The sequence below is a fragment of the Python bivittatus genome, unplaced genomic scaffold (assembly GCF_059951505.1).
Source record: "Python bivittatus isolate LINGU-HERP-01145 unplaced genomic scaffold, Pbiv_v1 ctg000020_np1212, whole genome shotgun sequence".
NCBI classification, from domain to species: Eukaryota; Metazoa; Chordata; class Lepidosauria; order Squamata; family Pythonidae; genus Python; species Python bivittatus.
Window position 1 is genome coordinate 72,308,536 of NW_028277030.1, and position 24,426 is coordinate 72,332,961.

Below are 24,426 nucleotides of genomic sequence, written 5' to 3' on the forward strand. Positions count from 1 at the left end.
GTGAGATAAAATTAAAGATCAGAATAAGGGAAAGATAAGCCATGCATTGTTAATAGGACGAAAGAAACAAAGGTAAGAAATGTGATTAATAAACAGAGCCTGAAAACAGTGTAAAAATAATTGATAATGGGATGGAAAACTAAGCCTGGCAGATAGAAATGTGCTGAAAATAGAGCAGGGGTTAGCAGCCGAACGAAGAACTATCAAGGATCCTGTGAAATAGAGAAGTAAAAGGGTTTAGATTCAACTCCATAGATATGCAAAAGAGTAGTAATGAGGCCCTTTACATATTGATTTGCAATACGCACCCAGATCTTTGTTTATACTAATAAGCTGTGGTTATATATTTAGTTTTCAGAGTAACGTGTAATAGCCACAAGGAAACAAGCTACAGGAAGCCTAACCCTACTTCATTTTATTTCCAACAACTTTTATTTATGATATGATTAGGATATAAAGATTTCAGTTTCAACCAAATATAATGCTGCTATATACTAGTGCATATAATATGTAGTGAGCAACATACATGGCAGCCACATTTCCAGTTAACATATAAAATTCCTCCTCATCTTAAAGCCTGTTTGCTCACCAGACACCCTTATAAGCAACAAGGCCCAGCCAGCTTTTCTAGCAAGCTCACTGACCTACTCCACTGTGGGCTCAACTGAATCTCTCCCAATTTTTCCAACTACTCAGTTTCCAAGTTTCTTTCTACTGCTGTACTGTCTTCCCAATATAAACAAGCAAACAACATTCAACCATGCCAATAAAATAACAATTGTATATGCATGCTGATGTGACTTCAGCTTATACAAGGCTGGAAGCAGATGTGCAGAGACCAATCGTAGCCCTGAGGTCAAGGGGCATAGATAGTACAACAATTAACACAGCATTAAAGCATGCCATAATTCCATATTGATCTACTGTGTCCATTTGCTGTCAGTTCTGCACCTGCTATCAGGATCAGAAATAAAGAACACTTGTATTGGTATCTTTGTTTTTATTTTTGCTTTGGGGCACTGGGGAAAAGCTAAGTATCTTTTCACTTATTTAATTCAACCACCCCCACCCACTGCCATTAGCTGCAACCTCCCCAAATTTGGGTTTGAAATGCTGGTAGAAACCACCCCCCCCCAATGTATTTATACATTTGTTTACTATAGCTTGCCAAGAAAACTGAATGGATGATCTGAGGTAATCGCCAGGCGTTGAACATTAATTGAAGACATCTTTATCTTTCTTTTCTTCGGCCTAGATAGGTTTCAGTAAGAATTCTGCCTCTGTCACTTGATTTTATGGATCTTATTGGATCCATAAAATCAAGGGTAGTACACTCTACTCACCTCTCAAAAAGACCCTTGGAAAAAATAGCATTTGTTTTAAATAGACCAATGTATCAGTGACAAGAAAGAATGACCATGAAAGTATACTCGTAAATCAGCCTTCTGCCATCTGAGGTCTTCCTGGTATCCATATAGGCTGGATAATGGGAACTAAAGTTCAATACTTCTAGAGGTAACCAGCTGGCTGAAGGATGATTTAATTCGTTAGAATTTACATTATAGGAACATTGTAAATACTTGACAATCACAGACAACCACAGAAAATCAGTATCGTTGGAAAAAAGAATATAAAACACATATGCCACCTGAACAATCCACTCACTCATTGTAAAATACAAAACCAATAGCATAAACTCAGAGAATTTTGCAACAAAAGCTTTCTTTGCCTTAGAGATCTCGTATGTGTATGGGGGAGGGTATTCCTCACAAACCCTTCTGAGAACAGGATGCCCATGTTTAATGAGTAAAATAAGCAATGATGTTAAAAGAATCAGCCATAAAGATGCAAAAAATGAATTATTCCTTCTTTTTAAAGTATCTAATTATGATCCCCAAATAGGAGGAGGATAATCTTATGATATAAAACTATGGTAAATACTTGGATGGTATTAGCAATTATTCACTCTTTTTTAAAAACTTCCCTTATTATTTCACTCATTCCAAATTTGCTTTAAAAGAATAAATATCCATACTACAGTAGGAACTCACAATACTACTGGAGGCACTATTATTTATAGCACACTTTTATACTAAAATCACTTGTTTATTGCATGATACTTTCCCCAAAATATCACTTATCTACTTCTAAACTCAGTTATATAAAACAACTTTAGTACAGGACACAATGTGTTTTTACTTGGCTGCAAGGTATCTGCAACTTTACAAAGCCATTCATTTCCAAGTTCTCTTGGATGGTTATATGTCTGATCTTCATTCTGCTGAACTACAGTGGAACACGTCCATCTTCATCTTAATTTGCCTGACATTTGTTTCTATCAAGCTACCTACTTCTGGATCTGCAGTCAGATAGCGCCCATAGGCAAATATGGTAGTTACCATCACCTGGTAAATGTGGTGATGATCTCCCCATAAACTTTTCAAATAAAAGGAAGAATGATCCCACAATATTAGAATTCTTGCCTTCCTAGTTTTGCTACAGTCAGCCCACTTTTATGAGCAAATATCTCATGACATAAACCAATAAAATGCTTATGTTCCATTTGAACTGATTTGACTAACTGGGTATGTTTCCAGTGTAATCCCATAACCAGTCTCAAACTGGAGCCCAAGGAACACCAGCAACAATCCTGCAAGTTACAACGGAGGCCCATTTCAAGATACCTCAAGTTCCAGCTGAACTCTGATGCTACATGACTTAAGCTTTATCCCAGATTATTTATCAACCTCTGAATGTACAATTGCACACACAGATGGCCATATCTTAAGAGCTTATTTAAAATAACTTCTTCTAAACCTGGAATGCACATTTTTTTTAGGTCAAGGAGTAATAGGACACAAAATAAATCTGTTTCTATTACATTAAAATCTAAGTAAAAGTTAATTCAGCCACTCCTCATTTAGCAACTACCTTGGTTAGCAACAGTTTGCAAATATGATGGTAATAAACAGTGGTAAATGGTAGTAAAAAAAATCATTTTCTGACCAATGTGTGCACTTAAGTGCAAATTTCTGTGCCTGACAACAATGTACACCAGAGAGAGAGTAATGCTGATGTAGCTGCATGAGAGAACTTTATCTAAATGAGATGGCAGCGATCAGCAATCTTCGCAGCATCTCTCTCTCTCTCTCTGTCATGTGTTCACTTAGCGACCATTTTGCTTAAAGACAAAGTCACTGAAATGGATTGCAGTTGCTAAATGAGGAGAGGATGTATAGTTAATATATTAATGTCCAGTCATTCAGTAAATAATTCTTGCTTCTCTCATATTAAAAAGGTCAATTTTATAATCACTTCTGGAAATCTCTTAAGGATTCAATGGATCACATATAGTCCTAGGACCTCAAGTTCTGTACTTATTTGCCAGTGTTTCTGAGGAAAAAGATAGATTTCTGTTTAACAAGCAAGAATTGATACTGGGATTAAATTCAACACACTGATAGTGAAAATGATGACTCAGAGACCAAGATCAAAGCACCAAACCTACCCCACAAGTAAACTAAGGTTTTTCAAGTAAATTTCAGGTTTTTAGAAGTTCAGGCTTTTATTCTACCCTAGGATTTTTACAGGAAGTCAACAATGTTATTAACAATGGAATATATCACTTTGTAAATTAAATGGAATAAAAGGTTTGCCTGGCATGGAGACTGTTTTTCTTCAAGTTTCACCTTTCAAGGTTACATCTTGTTCCACTTGTTAAACCTGGGATTGCATGTCTTGACATTTTAGAATACAGTCGACAAGAAACATGTATTTTCATTCTTCCAAACAGGTTGTTGCTGATATTGACACAAAAGCCATTTATCTTGTACAATACTGGAGGATTTTAGCTTTTTCCATGCAGCTGCTGCATCTGAAAAACAGGGGACTAAAGGTTGCTGCCAAAAATAAATAAAAAGAAATGTCTCTAATCTAAAGCAACAATAGAATGACAAAACTGCTAGAGCTGGCACACCCTAGTACTAGAAGAGCAAAGCATTCTTTGCATCCATGAAAAGCACCAATTTTACAGTTCACTATTCTGTAACTAGGAATTCAGATACAATTGGGACAAGATTAGCCATGTCAGCCTGCTAATTCAGTTACATTAAAATTATGGATTAGTGTATAACTGGTCCAGCGGGCGGGGGGGGAAGCAATATCCAATTTTTCATTGGCCCTCAACAACTTCTTAAAAGATTTAAAGTTCCAAAACAACATATTTCCTTCAGATGCATACTATGGCACTAGCTTTATTATCTGTGCTAATGCTGAACTCAGTTTATTAATTGTAGTATGCTTTAGAATTAAACACCAAGAATATTAGGGTTACTAACAGGATACAATGTATTATCTATGCAAGTGGATTTAAAACACATACTTCATTTGCCATTGTATTTATTAATACAATGAACATATAAGCAGGCTATTGTTTTCTATATATACAATAATAGATAAGTAGACCTTCACATTAAATAATGTGTATGCAATTTCACATACCATTTTGCATTAAAAATTCTTTCCATACTTACACTTGAGAACAGTTGTACATAGTTCTCTGGCGTTTCCTCTGATGAGAACATATGGTAACTAAAAGTGCAATCCTATACATGACTATGCAGAAGAAATTCCCACTGATGTTTACAGGTTTGCCGCTAGGAATCATATGTTGCTGAAAGAAACCTTTTGTATTTTGATAGCATTCATTATATAGCTTAGCCCACTTCATATTATATTAGCTTTCCCCAATCCAGCAGCACCATAATGGAAAGATCTCTGGTTGCGCATTTTGATGATGATGGCAAGTCAACGTAGTCGGCAAAGTGCAGCACTACTCTTGTAGACAAGACTGTAGCCATCTGGCCTTGGTTTTCATTTGAAACCCATGTTGAAAATATGAGCTGCAGCAGTGGGTTGTACCAGTGGCTCGTCTAACTTTATTGTCTATGGCTGCACAGATTACAGAAACTATGAACTCTGTTTGATTAAACATATATTGCTTATCCGAATAAAAAATGCAAAAATGTCCCAAATTAAGATATCACGCTACAAAATAACATTATAAATCTCCCATTATGTTTATTTTTTTTAATTCAGTTATTTGTTCAATTTAGAAACTGCCTTAATCTTCCAAACGACTCTAGGTGACGTATAACATATAAAACAATAAAAATTAATAATAATGGGGTTCAGCTCTTTGCCAAAGTATAATCTACAATCTATAAATACTTTGTAAAGCTATTTTTTATCAATATAAAATGGACTGTGCTATTAGGACTGTGCAAAGCACTTCTGACAGAGGATATCAGTGCAAATGAAGTACTACTATTCACTACTTGAAATGAGTAAATGAAGCACTTTAAAAGCAGCCACGTCCTTTGCAGGTCTTGCTGTTTCAAAAGCTGTTCCTAGTTGTCTTTTAACGTTGTGCATGCACATTCCCTGGTAGTTCCACTTGTCTTTTGTACATTCATGCCAAAAACTAGGGACAATTTTTGAAGCAACCCTGCAAAAGATGTGGCTGCTTTGATCCAGGTGATTAACATGCACTAATATTCTTTGCAAAGCATTTCTTGACACATCTCAAACAGCCTTCAAATATATGCCCTAGGTCAGGCACACACATATGACTGGACATATATAAAGCCTCTGAGGACTAAGGGTTATTCTGTAGGCATTGCTTTTATTTTGAAAGACTGGGTTTGTTGCTAGAATAAGGGTTGTTACTGTTCAAAAAAGTACCTTCTGTAACATGACATTTAAGATAAAATCTCAAACACACACCTTAATGATGAGGTACTTGAAATGAGTAAATGAAGGGCACATTTTTGTGAAGACCTTACATTTTCTTCCTATTTCAAGGTATGAAGTAGAAAACAAAGAAAATTCTGAAAGCAATTTTCGTAACCTCCATCCAGTTTGTAAACACTGTTCTCCAGCTAAAAAATTGTCAAGGAGAGTCTTTGACCACCAGAAGGTGGTACATCTTTGCCCTATATATGGCCAACACCAAATACTTTTCCCCATAAGTTATCCAAAATACATTATCTGCTATTACTGTCATAAATTGATCTTCCTCAATTAAAATTAAGGACAGTGTTTAACAGAAGCGAAACTAGATTGATTAAGACTAACCTAATCAAAGTGTGGCCTCAAATTCAAACTATGTTTGTAGAAGCACATTATAAAAGTAACTACATATTTTTATTTTCTTTCCTAAGAGAAACAGATTAATACATCCTTCAGTTCAAAGTGTCTAGCTTATTTAGACACCTTCCCAAAAATCTGTTTCTGATTCCAAACTTTACATATTTGCTAAGAACATTGCCAAGAAAAGAATTCAAGGAATGTCCTTATGTGTATACTACATAAGAGACAACTGGTGAACAAACCACTGATGGCTTTTTTTAAAAAAAGAAAGAGAAGATAAATTGGCATTTCTAGCCCAGACCTTTCCTCTGGAGTGCAATAAGCACATGCCCAGGATTTTTCAGAGATGGTCTTTAACATTCTATTATTAGCAGAAAATATTTCGCCTACCCCCCTTCACCAAATTCACAGCTGTACAATAAATAAGACTATGCAAAATATTTTCAGAGTTCACCCACAGTGTTACATACCTAATTTACTCTTGTTCTCATTATTCTTATATGATACCATGCAATGATTCAGCCAAATATTAGCCAATCTGATCTTGCTTGAAAGTAATTTTGGAAACCAGTAATATTTTTACCTAAAAAAAAATAAAATAAAATCCTATCTCTTACCCTCTCAAAAACCCTGATTTAACCAAAACAACAATGCAACTTACTCTTAAATCCCAATATCCTGAAATCCCCTGCATTCCAGTTCAAACAATAACACACTAAAACCATCCTGGCTGGGAGTTCTGGAAGTTCCCAACCTAATATAATGGAGGGCACCAGGTTGGGACACTGCATTATAATATGGTCAATGTATAGAATTATTTATCTGAAAACTGTATTTAAAAATTACTGTGCTTGTGTGATAAAAATATATACATTCAGTTCATCAGCAATTTGAAACTACAGCTGTAATATCCAAAGAGTGAGTAAACAGCTAACGAGAGCAACTGTTGAGATGGTTAAGATGCTAACAATAAAGCAGTCACTATGTTTCTCAACTACTTATCTGCAGCATAGATACTATAAACATTATGAAAACTGAAGGACATCCTCCAAGTGACCTTGAAGCTGTCCATCAGTAGTTAATATCTAAAAAGCATACTAAGCAGGCAGGCGTACCAATCTCCTGGTCACAGAATCCCCTTTATGGAGAGGTATATGGTACTTGTATCACACTAATTATTTTTAACTTTGAACCCATACTTTAATTAGCATACATATATTTTATGCAAACATGTGTCATCTTGTTTTGGGGATACCTTCCCTCAATAAAATAATTTGGCCACCTTACATAAGTTCTGTGCCAAATGTAAATCAAGACTCATCTTTAAGAAAATAAGGCTATATCAAAAAATGAAACTGTGCACAGTGCACACTGCATAATAAAATGAATCTACTCATGAATTTTTCTCAAAACAAGAATGAGGACTGAACTACACATATTGGTTCTGAACTCTTTGTCTCCACATCTCCCCCAAGCTAGTCTTTACTGTTCCTAATGCTTTTACAACATCTAAAAGGGAATGTATTCATGTGCATTTGAACATAAAAACACTTCTCCACATGACAGTAAAGCAAACTCACAGATCACATGGAAATCAGATCTTCTCATTTAATAAAAGAAATTGAGAAGAACAAAAAGGATGCGCAGAATGTTTCCATCCTACACAGTTCCAAGACCTCATAACTTCAGGCAAATGAACAACTCTCACGTGCACGGCTGCACTTTTATATTCTCAGTCCCACACAGCCCATCTCTGTTATCAATGTCTCGCTATCCAGTAGGGTGGAAAAGCTTCTAGGATAACTTATAGTACTACCCCTTTCTTCTCTCATTATCTCCCCCCACCCAAAAAAGTATTCATATGCATTTGAACATAAGAACACTTCTCCACATGACAGTAAAGCAAACTCACAGATCACATGGAAATCAGACCTTCTCATTTAATAAAAGAAATTGAGAAGAACAAGAAGGATGCGCTTGTTTTTTCTTGAGACTGAAAGAGAAAAGCAGACTTGCTGCATGCAATTGCTTTTGTCTGTATTTGTCCTATTACAATTTTCTTTCTTCAAGCTGTTAAAGCACTGAATGTGAGGCTTTCTGCTTGTGTCACTCCAGTCCCATACATTGGTGATGCCAAATAAATAAATAACTTGCTACTAGGGTTTAGCTTGAGCTTAGAATGCAAGTAGTTAAAACCTGAATGCACAACCCTTCTCTGATATGGAAATGCTGCCAATTTACCGTGGGCTCATCTTCAGACCCTCCTTGGTCCAGTTCCTAGATAGTCCACTTCCTTTTACGGAGAACATCACTTCACAGCAGAGGTTTCATCTTAGTGCCAACCCACTGCCAAGATAGGCTGAAGCTAGATCAAGGTAATCTGGTACGAACGTTGTCTTATCAACTGGAAAACAGAAGCTCCCATGCAAACATCTATGTAGTATGCAGAAAGGGTCAATGATCTGCAAGGTTCCAACTGATATGCCATAAGAGCACTGCCCTTCCATCCAGCCATGGGCTCTGTGTCTCCCTGGCTATTTCTGCTTTGGCTGCCAGAGAGACTGAAACCTGCCAGAAAGACTAAATTTTCTCAGTATTTTTAGTCAGGGAATATCATTCTTGTGGAATAACTTCCACAAGGTTGCCCTTCCAAACTGTAGTCTCTACTAGTGTTCCTTGCCTTGTTCTTCTCCTGCCTGCCTGCTCTCTTCCACACTGCCAAGCAGCTTTTCTGCTGCTCCTATCCCAGAAGTTAGGAGCAGGGGAGAGGTAGGAGATTCTCCTTCATGAGGCCCACCTCTCTCTCCTCCCCAATCACAGATCTTCCACTTCCCTGCTCCTCTCCCGTAACTCTATGCATGTTGGAGAGCACCACTGAGACTCTCACAGCAGCATCGCCAACTAGCTGCTCTCCTTGAAAATATTTCCTTCCCCTTCCCTGTTCCTCAAGTAGCAACCAGCCTCAACACCACCACCACCACCACCACCGTGGGGGCATACTGATAGGGGTGTGTGGATGAAGGCTGAACTGTCATCTACCACTAACCAATTTTAATCTGTATTCAGTGAATAGCAATTGCTTCATTTGAAGTTGATTCAAATGTCCCTTAAGCCCCTCTTCCATCATAATTTAAACAAAATCAGAAGTAACAACTGACATTTCTGCACTGGATACTAATCATAAACATAGGCTCAAGAATCATATTCTCACTCACAGAAAACTGCAATGCTACATTTATAGGAAAATAAATAAAAACTTAATCAAACTCTGGGCGGGGTGTGTGTGTGGAATCAGTGTATTTCCCAAAGAATATATTGTGACATTGAAGAAACTAAAAACAACCCATCTCCCATTCATGCCTTCCAGCATTTCCTTCTGATCTTGTTATACCTTAAGCTGTAAATAAATAAGTCAATTACATTAAATCAAATAGCTAGAAGCCATTGAAAGGAGGCCAACAACAGTTAAGCGAACAAAAGTCATGCAAGTATTATAGAAATTGTTGCTGTTATCGAACATAATACACGTACTGCATTGTTTCTAAAGAGCCAGTTTGGTGTGGTGGTTAAGGTGCTGGTGTAGAAACCAGGAAACTATGACCCCCTTAGGCACGAAAACTGGTTGGGTGACTTTGGGCCAGTCACTATCTCTCAGCCCAGCCCACCTCACAGGGCTGTTATTGTTGGAAAAACAGGAGGCAGGGGTATTAGGTATGCTTGCCGCCTTGAGTTATATATAAAGGCAGGATAAAATAATAATAATAATAAACTTTATATAAAAGTTTTACCTCGTGAAACAGAAAAGATTCCATGCTAACACAAAATTAGGCCTAATTTACTCAGTAAGGGTTAAATCACAAGGCTCTTCCGTTCTGTATCATCTGTGCATGCAAAGAATTCTGAATATGTTGTGAGCAAGCTAAATCCAATACAAATATCTTGGACCCACTCAAAGTGGGGGGCTTTATTAGTAGCTGCTGTTGGGCTTTAGAAATCATTTGGAAGAACTCTGGCTGACTCTTCACTTGCACTAGTAGGCAAAACACAACAGCAAACATACAGCAGGTAAACTAGTCTGCCATTAGTTTTCATTGACCTTTCCATTCGCTTTTATTTTTACAAAATATGAAAAATATTATTTTTGATTTACCTGTGTTGAGTGCTAATTTTTGGAAGAATTTCAAAATATATCCTCCCACAAATCTTTGCCCATCAGTTTTTTCCCCACACAATTCTTGCTACTGTATATGAAAGTGTTCACAAGACCGATACTATATGAAAAAGTCACCCTGTTGTAATTTCATACATATTAGAGTATTTTTCTAGATAACAATGAGAAGGAGGACAGTGAGGAGTGGTACTCCACCTACTGGAACCCCTTTTTAAAAAAAAAACAACAGAATTTGATATTTATTACAGCCGTGATCAATGTGTAAAAAGAAAATACTTGTTTTTATATTTGTTAGATTTATATTCCACCTTTACTCCACATCTCAAGGTGGCATATACAGTACCTCGTGCACAACAACCACTCCAGGTGGTGGGTTGGGCTGAGAAACAATGATTGTTCCAAAGTTACCCAGATCTAGCATAATGCATTTACCATGACACCATCCTGGCTCTCAAGTAGTTCATATACTGCAACCGCAAGAAAATCTCACTTTCCTCCTTTTTTTGCAGCCCACCTATTTCTGAAAACTCCAACTTCTTGGCCTGTCTATAATTTTCCTAAGCTGCCCAACAGAAATGCAACCTTTGTGTACCCCTACCCCTCAATATGAATGCATTTATTTCAAATATTCAAGGTGGCCTGGAAGGCCCAAAGTTGTTCACAAGGGCATTCCATAATAAACTCTTTTAATGCAAAATCCCATATAAAGCTTTGGGTGTGACTGGGAAATTTAGGTCAGACCAATTAAAAGCATTTGTGTTTTCTCCTCTTCTCTCTCAGTTCTTTTAAAATTTAAACTACAAACACAAATTCAGTATCAGATAAGTAATCAGTCCATTGAGATGATACAGTGCTTTAAGATAATCAGTTAAAAACACTTTATCCAAGCTGCAGATTGGTAGTATTAACATCCTAATCAGATTTGAACTTAAGAAATGTTAGCAATGTTCTTGTTTACAGCACACACAGGGATGAATTAGGCATTTGAAAACTCACTCATAATAAGCTGCAACAATGATTTTCTTACTGAAAATATCTATTTCTCACCATTGTATATGACACAGACAGTCCTGGTTCAACAGCCTAAAACAGAATAATAGCTTATTATCTTATGAATTCTAACTCTGATGTATCAGTGTAGAATTCTTTGAAGTATACTATACGCATATTAGTTTGACTTACCTTTACTCCAACAAAGAATACACAATTAAGCAGCTCTTTGCTTTAACAATTAGTCAAAGAGCAGAAATAGCAAATAAAGGTAAATATAAACACACTGCCTCACAGGAGAACACAGTTCATTCATCTCTTCCTTACCTTTGAAAAGAAATGCTCATTTTCAATAAAAAAAAGTTTACAGAAACAGAACACTGGGGTAATTTTTTTGTGCATAAACCCCCACCCCACCCCACCGCACAAGTTTTTGGGTTGTGATACACCCTGAAAAGACCCCCGATACATTAGTTTTGCATTTATGTAACTTGAATAAATTTTATCTCCTACCCACCCCCACTCCCCAGTATAATTAGGCCACACTGTTTTGAGAACAGTTAAATAAAGGTATTGTCTGATGAATTCTATTTAGCAGCTTAGCCAGTGTAAAAGCTTCATTCAATAAACCCTTCCGAAAATTCGAATGACCCAAACAATGTATCTGCAAATACTTGGTAGGGTCAGCAATTTACAACCTACAGAACAAGCTTGTTCTTTTGTACAGGAAAAGATTACATGCATTCTGAGCAGAAATAAGCCTTCTCTCAGATCATAAAGGACAAAGGGTGAGATGGTTTGGGCTGTTCTCTGACTCAAGACCTAAAACCAGAGATTAAACTTCCCATAAACTTCTGAGAATTTGCTCGACTATGCTCCAGAAGGATTATTCCCCCACCCCAAACAGCAGCACAGCCCGACTGGCTGTACAATAGGAAGCCACATCACTGCCAACCCCCCTTACCTTTCAGACAAAACATTCTGAGACCGTTCCATGGAAGGAAATGGAAAAGTCCTGCTTGCAGAGAGTGCAACACACCAGTGCTAGGTACAGCTGTTCCCCAGTTCCCCCCATCCAAGCACTCAGCCGGAGAAGCTGGCTGCACGCCAGATCTGCTGCTCTAGGAAGCTGTTGCCCAACCCACTGATTCCTCACCAACACTGCTGACACCTCCCTATTTCCCCCTCCCCGCTACTACAAAAAAAGACAAGAGAAAGGAAAAGGGAATTGTGCCTCTTTGGCCACGCCTAGCACACTACAAGTTGAATGCATTTGTTTTCTCCTTTGTCAGCGTTTTTTTCTTCTGAAAACAATTCACACTCGTGACCTGGTCAGTGTTAAGTAAAAAAACAAGTCACCTTTCATTTACCTTAGCTGCATCTCTGAGCCATAAATTCTGTCTCTCCTTAACTTTTCGGTAATCAGTCTGGATTACAATCTGTTAATTTTCAAGCACTCTGGAAAGTTTGCAACTTTTCAAAACACACCGGCATTTACATATGCATGCAACAAACCAGGAAATATGTTTAATTGTAACTACATGCCAAGGATGCACAGCTATGAACACAGACTGGGTTGCAAATATGTTATAGGATCTTCAACAAATTTTCACAGTTAACCTTGCTTCTAAATAAATCTGACACATATCGTATCTAATTAGAATAACTATTCTGACCTCTAAATAAAGATGAAGCTACACATACACATGCACTCCTCTGTTTCCAAGACAGCACCGTGCATTTAACTACTGAGAAAAAGCAAATAACAATCACGGTAAAAGAGTACATCACAGGTCTATTTCACAAGTCTGATTTTAAAAATGGAATGTAACCAAGGATATGTATCAGGATATGTAAATAAAATCCTGTTAACATAAGCCTCTTTTTCTATATCCCATCTGCACTAACATTAGCTTTTCACAGCAGACACCCTCCAAGATTGCATGAGTATGAAATTAATGTAGTTCCGGAGAGGGAGAGGGTGATAGAAAAATATATATGACAGAGCTGCATTGTTTTGAGCCTTGGGACCATTCCAGCAATTAGGACAAAAAAACATTTGGGTTGCACTGGAAATTTGATGTAGGGATTAGTACTATAATCATCAGAGATTAGATTAAGAGATATGCGGGTGTTATGTGCTTCATATGAAGAATGAGGAGCAAATTTGACTTCATTCACATAATATTATAATGTTGGCGCATGCTGCACAATCACACTTGAGTTGGGGTGTCTTGCCAACAAGAATGTGTAAACAAGCCATGGGACCTCCTCCAAGTGGTTTATTTAGGCCAGTGTTGTCCAAACTTGGCCACTTTAAGATGAGTGGACTTCAACTCCCAGAATTCCCCAGCCAGCATGGCTGGCTGGGGAATTCTGGGAGTTGAAGTCCACTCATCTTAAAGTGGCCAAGTTGGACAACACTGATTTAGGCCATACTTGGAAAACACAGGGAGTATAGCTCATGGTTAATCAAAAGTTTGGCCAAACACATTTCTGCCTTACTGGACAAACAAACATAGCTGTTATATTTGATATACTTCAAGCATCTGTATTATCTATGCATGTTGTTCAACAGTCTCCTTTTTTATAATGGGAAGGACAGACCATAACTGCGAGGCTTTATCCAAGAAATAGTATCTAAATGCAGTAATACAATTCTTTGTAGTTTCAATGCCTTTCTAAGAGAAGAAAAGGTACAGTGTGTACTGTTTGCTGTTTTGCTTCCCTGGGAAATTATTCAAATGATTATAATTTGCACACGTACTACAACACACACCAGTGCTGGAATAAATGTTTGAATGAGAACCACAGGTTTCTACCCTTTTATAATGCATTCATTAATTACCTGGAAAAGAAATAACAATACATTAATAAATGTGCCTAGAAATAGTATCTGGGAACATGTGTGAAGCCTAATAGTGTGAAACACTTTAAGTTACTATATGTAAGATAATCTTTTTCTGCCTCTCCATATAGGATGAGGATAAAAAGGTAACATAATAAAAGCGATGAACAGAAAAACTTAAACAAACCTAAAACTGGGCTGGATTGAAAAGTTCAGGTAACATCTGCTTTAATAATGTTGTATCTTGATTGTTATAAACAGCCTTGAGTGTTGAAATAAGCAGACATGCTGGCTGGGGAATTCTGGGAGTTGAAGTCCACACATCTTCAAGTCGCCGAGATTGAGGAACCCTGTTCTACCATATAATGCAGAAAATGGGAATATTCAGTCTAGTTACAGTCCTCAGTAAAAGAAGGTGGGGACTGGGAATATAGGTTAGTCGAGCATTCAAGGAATTTTTGGAACAGGGAGTAATTAGTGCCCCTGAGCCTTGTTTTACCTAGCCATCTGCTACAGCGAGGAAAACAAACAAACAGAACCAAGCAACAACAATCCACTGAAAGGAATTGGGAAAAATAGCATCAGTGACTGGTGAATCACTCTCTAAATTCCTAGTATTCTTTTTAACCCTATGTTATCAACATTGTAGTGGAAGGGCTGACCCCTAGAATAATAATAATAATAGTAATAATAATGTCAAATCCAGTCTAAACATCTGGCTGACTGTGCAACCAACAATAATAATGTAAATAATATAATTTGTTAAACGTGTATGCCGCCCAACACTCAATGACTCTGGGCAGCTCACAACAATCAAACAAAAAAATTACAATAGAAGATGAAAGATGGCATGTGCGACAGACTGGACTGAATGAAGGGGTCTCCCTCACCTTCACCAAAGGCCTGGGTGAAGAGCCAGGTCTTCACTGCTCTTCTCAACAGCAGCAGAATGAGGCACATTTGGATCTCAGGGGAATCCCATTCCAGAGAGCAGGTGCTGCTACAGAGAAGGCACGCTTCTCAGGTCCCAATAGATGACATTGTTTAATCGAAGGAACCCAGAGTGCACCAACTTTGCAAGATCAAATTGGCTGGGCAAATACTATGGGAGGCAGGTGGTCCCTCAGATAACCAGGCTTTATGCTCTGTAGTGCTTTATAGGTAAGAATCAGCACCCTGACTGCACCTAGAAGCAAACTGGCAACCAGAGCAGCTCACAAAGCAGAGGCGTTACATGGCCTTACTGGGGCATTCCCATCACTGCCTGCACTGCTGCCTTCAGGACTAGTTGAAGCTTCCATGTGATCTTCAAGAGCAGCCCCATGTACAGCATGTTGCAGTAGTCAAACCACAAGGTGACTGGGGCATGAGTGACTGTCTAAAGGGTCCCCCTGAACTAGGAAACGGCACAACTGGTGCACCAGACAGTTGTATAAAGGCCTTCCTGGCCACAGCTGCGACCTGCTCTTCAAGCAGCATAAAAGGTAGGTGGTCTCAACCCTTCCTTCTCAGAAGTCCTCTGCGTTTTATACACCTTGGTGTAGCTGCTTGGTAGTTACTGCTGCCACCACCTCTCTTCTTGGGAGAAGGCCTTTACCTGATATCCTACCTCTTAACTCCAGCAAGGAAGAGAGATAGGATTCCCACAGCTATGCCTTATTTGTGAGTAAAAAGGGGGAAAATGATAAAGCTGAAATAAATTCCATAGAGCCACTTCCTGGTGCTTGCATGTTTTTGAGGCATGTAGCTAGGGAATGCAGCCTCCTCTTCTTTGAGAATTGGACCCACAGCACAGAATATAGTTCCAAATGAACTTCATAAAAAGTAAGAAAAAACAAAAATGTAACTTTTCCTTTTTAACTTAGGTAGTCACATGCAAAAAGAAGGATGGATGGAATAAGTAATACAGAGCTGATAAACCAAATAGCATCCTAAAGGAATCTACCAAAAAAAGTCAGCAAGCAGAATATAAATTGGGACAGATCCAAGGTGGGTGGGATATGTTGTTCAAAGAGCCAAAGATATATACAAACAATAATTGAGCCTGCACAAATACAATGAACTTCAGAGACAATTGTTATCAGAGACAAAGATTACAATCAGCACCCACATTAAAGTGAATCAAAGGTACAAGTTCTTCACTAATAATATTCCTTATTCCTCCCAGATGAAGGGTATCTCAAGCAAGCAACTTCTGCTTGCTTCTCCTGGATGTTACCTGATTCTTGTAAATAGCAATCTTACATTTTAGCTCCCCTTTTCCTTTCTTCTGAGGTAATTATTGCCTGTAACAGATTTCCCTGCCTTAGTTATTCCTGGATCTGATCTTCAGATGATCCCTGAGGATTCCAGCTACTCTTTCTTCTGGTTCCCCAAAGCTTTTTTTGTCTCTTGAGGCTTGGATTTGAAACAACCAAAAAGTTTACTATCAGAAGAAAACAGAGAGGAATCACGTTTCATCTACACATTCCCAACAATGCTTCAATCTAGTTCAAGGTTGTCTGAACCATGGTCTTCGTGTCTAGCCTGAGAGGTTGGCAGGCAATGAACATGGAGGGAGGGCTTGCCCATCCACTACAAACTTGTACACAGCCCTAATATTATTTTTTTGGATGAAGGCGCAATCTATAAAAATATGCATCAAAATGTATATCAGAATAACCAAGAAATCTGAAACAGAGAAACTGGTCTGTAATATGTTTACGTTAGTGTGTTTAAAAGGAACCTTAGGAAAAAAAATCTTTAGACTGATCTTCTATTTAAAACTTCTCTTTCTAAGGTATTGTTCCATGATTCAGACATTTAAGCCAACAAACATTTTTTAAAAATTAATTGCTGTTAAATTTGACAGGTTTTACAAATATGTGAAAATATTTTCCCTTGGTTGTCATTGGATTTATTTAGACTTGTGTTTTCCTAATAGGGTGAAGAAAGGGGGGAAATCAAATTATCAAAATAATATGAATCTACAAAATAAATTAAAGCTTTTTAAAGAGTTATCTAATAAGCTGTCAAAAAATAAGTTCAGATCTAATATAATAATTAAGATACAGCAAACGAAGCCTTCTAGGTTTCAAACAATAGTTCACATGATTATAAGTAATCATATTATATTTGTATCACCGTAAATAATAAATAAAATATTGTTTTAATAGATTACACTGATTAAACCAATACTTCATATATAAAAACCTGATTCAACTTATAATATGTATAGGCTACATGTTGATTTTTTCTATTTTTAAAATATCTTTTAAAATATTTAAATTTTAAATACTGATTTTTTACCTAATAATTCCCTAATATGGCTATATGTATCTTGCCTTTAAGTCAGTTTTGACTCCTGATGACTGCCTGACCAGTCCTGAAGTTTTGTTTTATTTCCAACCCAGTAAGATGTTGGCAGAAATTATGTAAAAGGGCTCAGAGTCTTGTCTGTCTGTCATCAGCATAACTCTCTGAAAACTGAACAGAACGGGAGAAACACTGGAAAAAAGAAAGTCTGAGTTTGAAAATAGGCTGGATCAGGCCAGGGGCTGCCAAGAAAATAATTCCTCAGAATTTCCCCCAATGCATCCCTATGCGAGAGCACCTGGGTAGCCCCTCGGAGTGCTGGCAAACTTCCATTCTAAACTTCCCACCCTCCTTGGTCACATCACCAAGTGAAGTTCATGCAGTTTACTCAATGCTTCCCAGTACTAAGCACACCTTTAATGAAGCCCTGAATCTGGTTTTGCTCTATGGACTTTTAAATTATTCAGATCTATCCCACGTAACATTACAAATAATCCGTGCAACAACTCTGGCATCAAAAAACCACAGGGTGACTACTTCCACAAAATGTTTAAGACTGATCTCTTCTTCACCAATCTGTTCATATTTTCGACGATGTATTATTTTATGTTTCCCATCTATCTAGGCAAGGGAAGCAGAAATGGACAACTAAACTGGGATTTTTTAAGTCAGGAAGACTACATGTCTGCCTACAAGACTAGTCTTCTGAAATCACATCAACTTCAGGCCTCCATAATCTTAGATAGGCAAGCCCTCATTTGTATACACACATTATAAACAAACACATTGACTTGTCTGTCTTAAGTAGATGTGTGGTGGGTGGAGATGCTAGGTGAAAAAGCATCCAGGAAATCAGTGCTCCTGACACTGTCAATAAGTGACAAAATATTTTCCTAAACGCATATGGATCACAAAAACGTTGGCCTTCAACATGTCCAAGAGCTTCAAAAGGCTAGAAGAGCACTTCGACAGAAAATGGGTCCAAGACAGTCTTTGCCAGGTAGCAGTTACTTTAAAAAAGAAAAAAGAGACAAGGTGGGTGTGGAGAAACAAAATGAGAAAGGACTGACAGTAAGAGTCAACTTGAACTCCAGTATGAAGGAAACAGAATGTTATTTCCCAAACCGTCAGATGATCTCACCCAATGGCCTCATGTAAATCTTAAACAGGAGGGGAGAAAGAACCAAGCCTGCAGCACCCAACAGAGCAGGGGCTGCAGGGTGGACCTCTCTCCTATCAATGCCAGCTTTGGAGGAAGGAAGAGAAGCAGCACAACACCGTCTAACCCACTCCCAACTCCCAGAGCCAGTAGAGAAGGATACCATGATTGATGGTATTGAAAGCCATTGAGAGGTCAAGAAGAGCAAGGATTGACACACTCCCCCCTCTTGCTCCCGTCTCAGTCCCACACCCCGGCCTGAATCCCGACTAAAAGGGGTCCAGATAATCCATTTCATCCAGAGTCCTTTGAAGCTACAGTGCAACCACCTTCCACAACATGCCCTAAAATAGAGAAGGTTGGAGACTGGATGAAAATTGTGTAGACTAATTGGGTCGAGCAATGGCCCCTTGAGAGCCGACAGACAACCCTTCTCTCAAGGAGGAATTAACCACCACCCAAACCCAATCGCACAACCCCTCCCCAGCAGCCTTAACCAGCCAGGAGGGGCATGGATCTAATACAGAGGTGGCTGAACTAACAGCCACAAGAACCCTGTTCACTTCCCTCAGGCTCAACAGGATCAAACTCTTTCCAGATAATCATGCAAGACTCAGTCCCCATAGCCTCCAGTAGCCCTGCACCAAGGCCAGAGTCCAAGACAAAGTGAATCTGAGTGAATTTATCCATCAGATGGTTAGTATATGTCCTGTTTCAGGTCTCAAACTCACACACACATAGTTGCTAGGTGAGGAAAGCAATTTACTCAAGGCTGAAGAGATAACAACAAACAAGAAAAAGAATGTAAATCAAAACAGTCTCTGAAAAAGGAAGCTTGCCTGAGTGGTTTCGCTTTCAACAGGAACATGCAGAAGAATAGTCAAAATCCAGTCCAAAGTTCAGAGAGCCAAATCAGGTTAGTCAGCCAGTCCAAGGGTCAGAGTTTTCACAAGCAGAATCCACAAGAACATCACACAAAAACTGGAGATCAGACAGTTGCTTCCAACAAGGGATCATGGGTCAGAGCCGCCTCTTAAATCAGGCTGCAGCCAGCTGTCTTTACTCAAGGGATTTACTCTCTTGCTTGGCAAGGAGCCTCATACAATGTCTTTGCTCTGCTCTTCACTCTACTCACCAGGTGTAGGGGCTGGGAGGCCTGACATCATACTCATCTGACTGCTCCAGCTGTTAAGGTGGTGCCTGTGTTTCATCAGCCTCAGGTGATTCTTGGCTTTGTGTCTCCTGAGGCTGACATTCCACAGGTCCTGCTGGAGCCTCTTCTTCAGAGTCAGTGTCTGAGTCCTGGGCCATGACACATATTACTCACCAGGAAGTGATCTGACCATGACAGGGGAGAAATTAGTATTTCCCCATATCCAGAACACTTTGCCACTGCTCCGACAAGAAAACCAGATCAGGCATATGACCACTATTTTGCATTGGGCCCTAGATGACCTGGGACAGACCCATGGCTATCATGGTGGCCATGAACTCCCAAGCTACCCCAGACCCTGTCCCCAGAAAAGGCAAGCTGAAGTCCCCCGAGACCATAAGTCTGGGGAATCCCACTGTCAACCTGGCCAGAGAGTCAAGGAGCTATGCAGCAGGGAGGCTGGTACAACAGCGACAGTCCCATCTGATCCCTAGAGCCCAACTTAAGAAATAGGGTCTTGTACCCAGCAACTTTTTTTATGGGAATTTTATTGCAGGAAAGGGAGAAGAAGATTATGTAGATCTGTCACATATGCTTGTTCCTTTTTGAGCTGCAGGAGAAAGCAATGAGGGATGTATTGGAACTACTAGATGGGCTCTCCTTAATAGGCAAGCGTTTGGAGTCTTACACTGTACCTGGAAGTTCCACTGCTACAAAAGGCAAGGAATGGCCATAAATTGCATTTTGACTGCAGGTTTCTCCAAGTAGATTTTACTGATTTGTTTTATTCATATCCTGGCTGCCTAGCAAGTATTTATATGTTCTTGAAGCTGTGTATAACTTTACCAGTAGGATGACATTTCATAATGAGAAATAAATACTTTTTAAAAACTCATTCCATATGTAGAATTTCTGAATTGTTTTGAACATGTTGCATCTAATCTAACTTTTACAACTGCAGGGTAAATATGGGGAGCAATCAGTTCAAAAGATGGTATAACTACATACACATGGATAAATTAGTACAATTTAATTCAATATTAACTCAGACTGAATGTTCTAAAGTGACCTCTTAGTCTGGCACTCCTTATCACTTTTTAAACAAAAAGAATCAGTTAAACCATAGTAAGACTCTGCATGAAGCCAATCCTAGCCATGAATCAAGTTAGACTCAAGAGCAAGTCAAATAAAAACTTGAGGGCATACAAAGGGCAATGCCTCATAAATTTGTGACAGGTCAAGAGAGGAATCTGTAAGCTCTCTTTTTAAACAAATTTCCTCAAATATCCCAACTGGTATTGAAGACAAATCTATGAAAGAGTTTAGAATGGAAGGGAAAGGGAATTAATAAGAAAATAATCTGTAATAATTTCCCATCCCTCACTGTGTTCTGTTTTGCAGTGAAAGGATATGCCCTGTGTTTTTGTTATTTATCAAAAATAACTGTATTGTTATACAGGTAGTCCCTGGGTTAAGAATGCATGGTTTACAGATGACCCATAGTTAAGAACGGAGCCTACTGCAGCAAAAATCGAGTTAAATACACAATAGTTCCAGTTCATTACACCATACTACTTATACAGTATTATACAATAATACTATTCCAGTTTACATACAAATTTGACTTAAGGGCAGATCTTGGGAACAGAACTCGTTCTTAAACTGGGGACTACCTGTACAAGTAAAATAAAAAGTACTTCCATTGCAGCCTAGTTCAAGAAAAGTTTAGTGCATGTTACAATGTATGGCAATGCATGTTTCTGAAATGTATTATATTTAAATGTCAGAAGGAAGAAAAATAGATTAAAACTAATTACTAACAACTAGCGTAGTCTTCAGGAAACAAAGTTAGTTGGATTAAAAAACCATATGTGATGGTTATTGCATTAAAAAAGTGCCTCATAATAAAATAGCGGACAAACAAAAACTATTAAGAACAGCAGCAGTGAAAAAAAAACCCAGAAATATACATATTAACACTAATTATGGCAAGGGGTTAAACAGTACAGACCAGCTGCTGAAGATATAAACACCTTACTAAATAAGATCTGAACTCTTACCACTTTCTTATTGGCTCATAAATTATCTTGACTTAGTAGTGATCTAGCCAAGTTTGTGAATATTACCAACTCTTCAGAGTGGTGAGAACTACTTGTGAAAAATACCAGAAGGATCTGTATAAAGTAAGTGAACAGTTAAAGCAATGGCAAACGAGGTTCAATTTAAGTAGGTGTAAATTGATACACATCAGGGCTCAAACTCATGGGGTATGAGCTGACTGCAACTAGCCAGGAAAAAAATGCTAAGGTCATAGTGAACAGCTGAATAAAGATTTTGACTCAGTGTGCAGCAGGAATGAAAAAGGAAAATTCCACTGTAGGCTTCATTAGGAAAGGGCCTGAAAATAAAATTGCCAACATTGTAATGCCCTTATACAGATGTATGGTTCTAGGAGTACTGCGTACAGTTCTGTTAGCTACATTTGAAAAATGATATAATAGAGGTGGAAAAAGTGAAGTAGAGAGAAACCAAAATGGGGAGAAAAGGTTGGAACATCTGTGATTCTTCATCTTAGAAAAAAAGTATGTTAAAAGTGGAGACACACTAGAAGTTATAAAATCATGCACTGCATGGAGAAAATGGACAAAGTGAAGTTTTTTCTCAGATATTGCAAAACAGTAGGTAAGTGCCAACTAATGAAGGTAACTGGAAGGAGATTTAGAACAGAAAAAAGGAACAGTTCTTCACACGGTGCATAATTACCCTGTGGAATTCACTACCCGAAGATGTAATGATGTCTACTAATTTCGGTTATGAGCCAGTGTGCCTCCAAGCAGGGGAACAATGGCAGGAGCAATCCAGGGGCATCTGGTTGGCTACTGTGAGAAACAAAATGCTGGACTAGGATGGGCTTTGCGTGTTCCAGCAGGGCTATTTCAATGCTATTCTAATGTTCTGAGGCTGCAGTAGATTATCACATTCCTGGAATAAAATGTTGTAGTTTATTCTTTCTATTTATAAATAGAACTCTTATAATTTGGCACATAACTTTCATTTACTTATATGTTAAATGAAGGTTATGCACCAAATTGTAACGGTTCTATTTAAATTTTTGTAATTTCCCAATGCACTTGGTTCTTTCACACCAGCTACACACACAATACAGGGTAGACTTCCACTTATTCTTTTATGTTATATATCAGATGAGCAATTCTACAGCATGTGATTCATTATTGTACAGAATTTCAGGGCTACTTGAAAGCAACAACCATACATTACAATACCAAACAAAGTGCTTAGTATACACATCTGTGTAAACATGGGTATATAAGAAGCCAGTGGCAAGCTTTTAAAGATATATATGAATCTGTTTTCCGAACACTGGGATGAGATAAAATGTTAAGTATGCTCAACAACTCAATCTGGGATATCAGTTTTATTCTAAATTTTACTTCTGATTTACAGGTAGTCCTCACTTAACAACCATTCACTTAGTGACCATTTGAAGTTACAACAGTGCTGAACAAAGAGACTTACGACCGGTCCTCACATTTACAACTGTTGCAGCACCCCCGTGGTCACATGATCATGATTTAGGTGCCTGGCAACCAGCTCGTACTTATGACAGTTGCAGTGTCCTGGGGTCATGTGATCGTCATTTGTGACCTTCCCAGCTGGCTTCTGTCAAGCAAAATCAATGGGGAACTGTGTGATTTGTTTAATGACTGTGTGATTTGCTTAATGGTCACGGTGATTCACTTAATGACTGCTGGAAAAAAGGTTGTAAAATCAGGCATGACTCACTTAACAACCACCCTGCTTAACAATGAATTTTCCGGTACCTAGTATGGTTGTTAAGCGAGGACTATCTGTAATGTACTTCTGTACATTCTAATTATCCAATATCATCTTAGACAGAAGTTGCTTGTACAGGTAGTCCTCAACTTACAACTGAAAAAAGTGACTTATGACCAGTCCTCACACTTATGACCATTTCAGCATCCCCATGGTCACATGATCAAAATTTAGGTGTTTGGCAACTGGCATGTATTTATGACAGTTGCAGTGTCCTGGGATCACATGATAATCATTTGCAACCTTTCCAGGGGGCTTCCTGGAAGTGCTTTTATACTTAATATTGCAGAGTTTCAAGATACATGTTGTTATGTTGTGGTGGCAATAGATGCTAATAAACTTAGTCATATCATGGTTGACTACTCGGATTTGTAAAATCAACACAGATATTGGGGGGGAGGGTATTCGCTGCAGATAAATGAAGCTATTGAAACACAGCTGTTCTCCAAGTAAAGCAGGCAGATATAAGAAAAAAAATTATCATTTTGCAATAAGAGAGCTTAAGTAAAACTGTCATAAAGGGAAAAAGTAGAGAATTTGAAGAATAAACATCAAGTAGCAATTCAAGCAACTGCTAAATGCATGACTTAAAATAGATGGGGTGCATTAAACTCTCTGTATTTCAGAGGCAGATTAAAAAAAAATCTTTGTTGGCCCACATCAAACCAAAAGGAGAAGACTCATTCTGTCAAGACAGGCGAACAAGGAAAAAATAAAGAAAAGAGACAGCAGCTATCATTTGAGATTTATACCACTGACAATCAAGTATTTGCTTTGCCCTGGGGATGTCAGCAGGTGCAGCTAAT

The 24,426-nt window shown here is 38.3% G+C and overlaps 1 protein-coding gene across 7 annotated transcripts in view; it reads right to left on the reverse strand.

The window, feature by feature from the left end:
- NHSL1 (NHS like 1) overlaps positions 1-24,426 on the reverse strand; it is a 161,842-nt gene that overhangs the window by 59,086 nt on the left and 78,330 nt on the right. Inside the window, exon 1 of one of the 7 annotated variants that reach the window (XM_025173804.2) lies at positions 12,276-12,306. The exons of the other annotated variants lie outside the window; for them this stretch is intronic. Within the exon in view, the coding sequence (XP_025029572.1) occupies positions 12,276-12,291 (16 nt within the window). The 5' untranslated portion in view covers positions 12,292-12,306. Of the gene's footprint in view, positions 1-12,275; positions 12,307-24,426 lie in introns of those variants that run through there. 7 annotated transcript variants of the gene reach the window in all.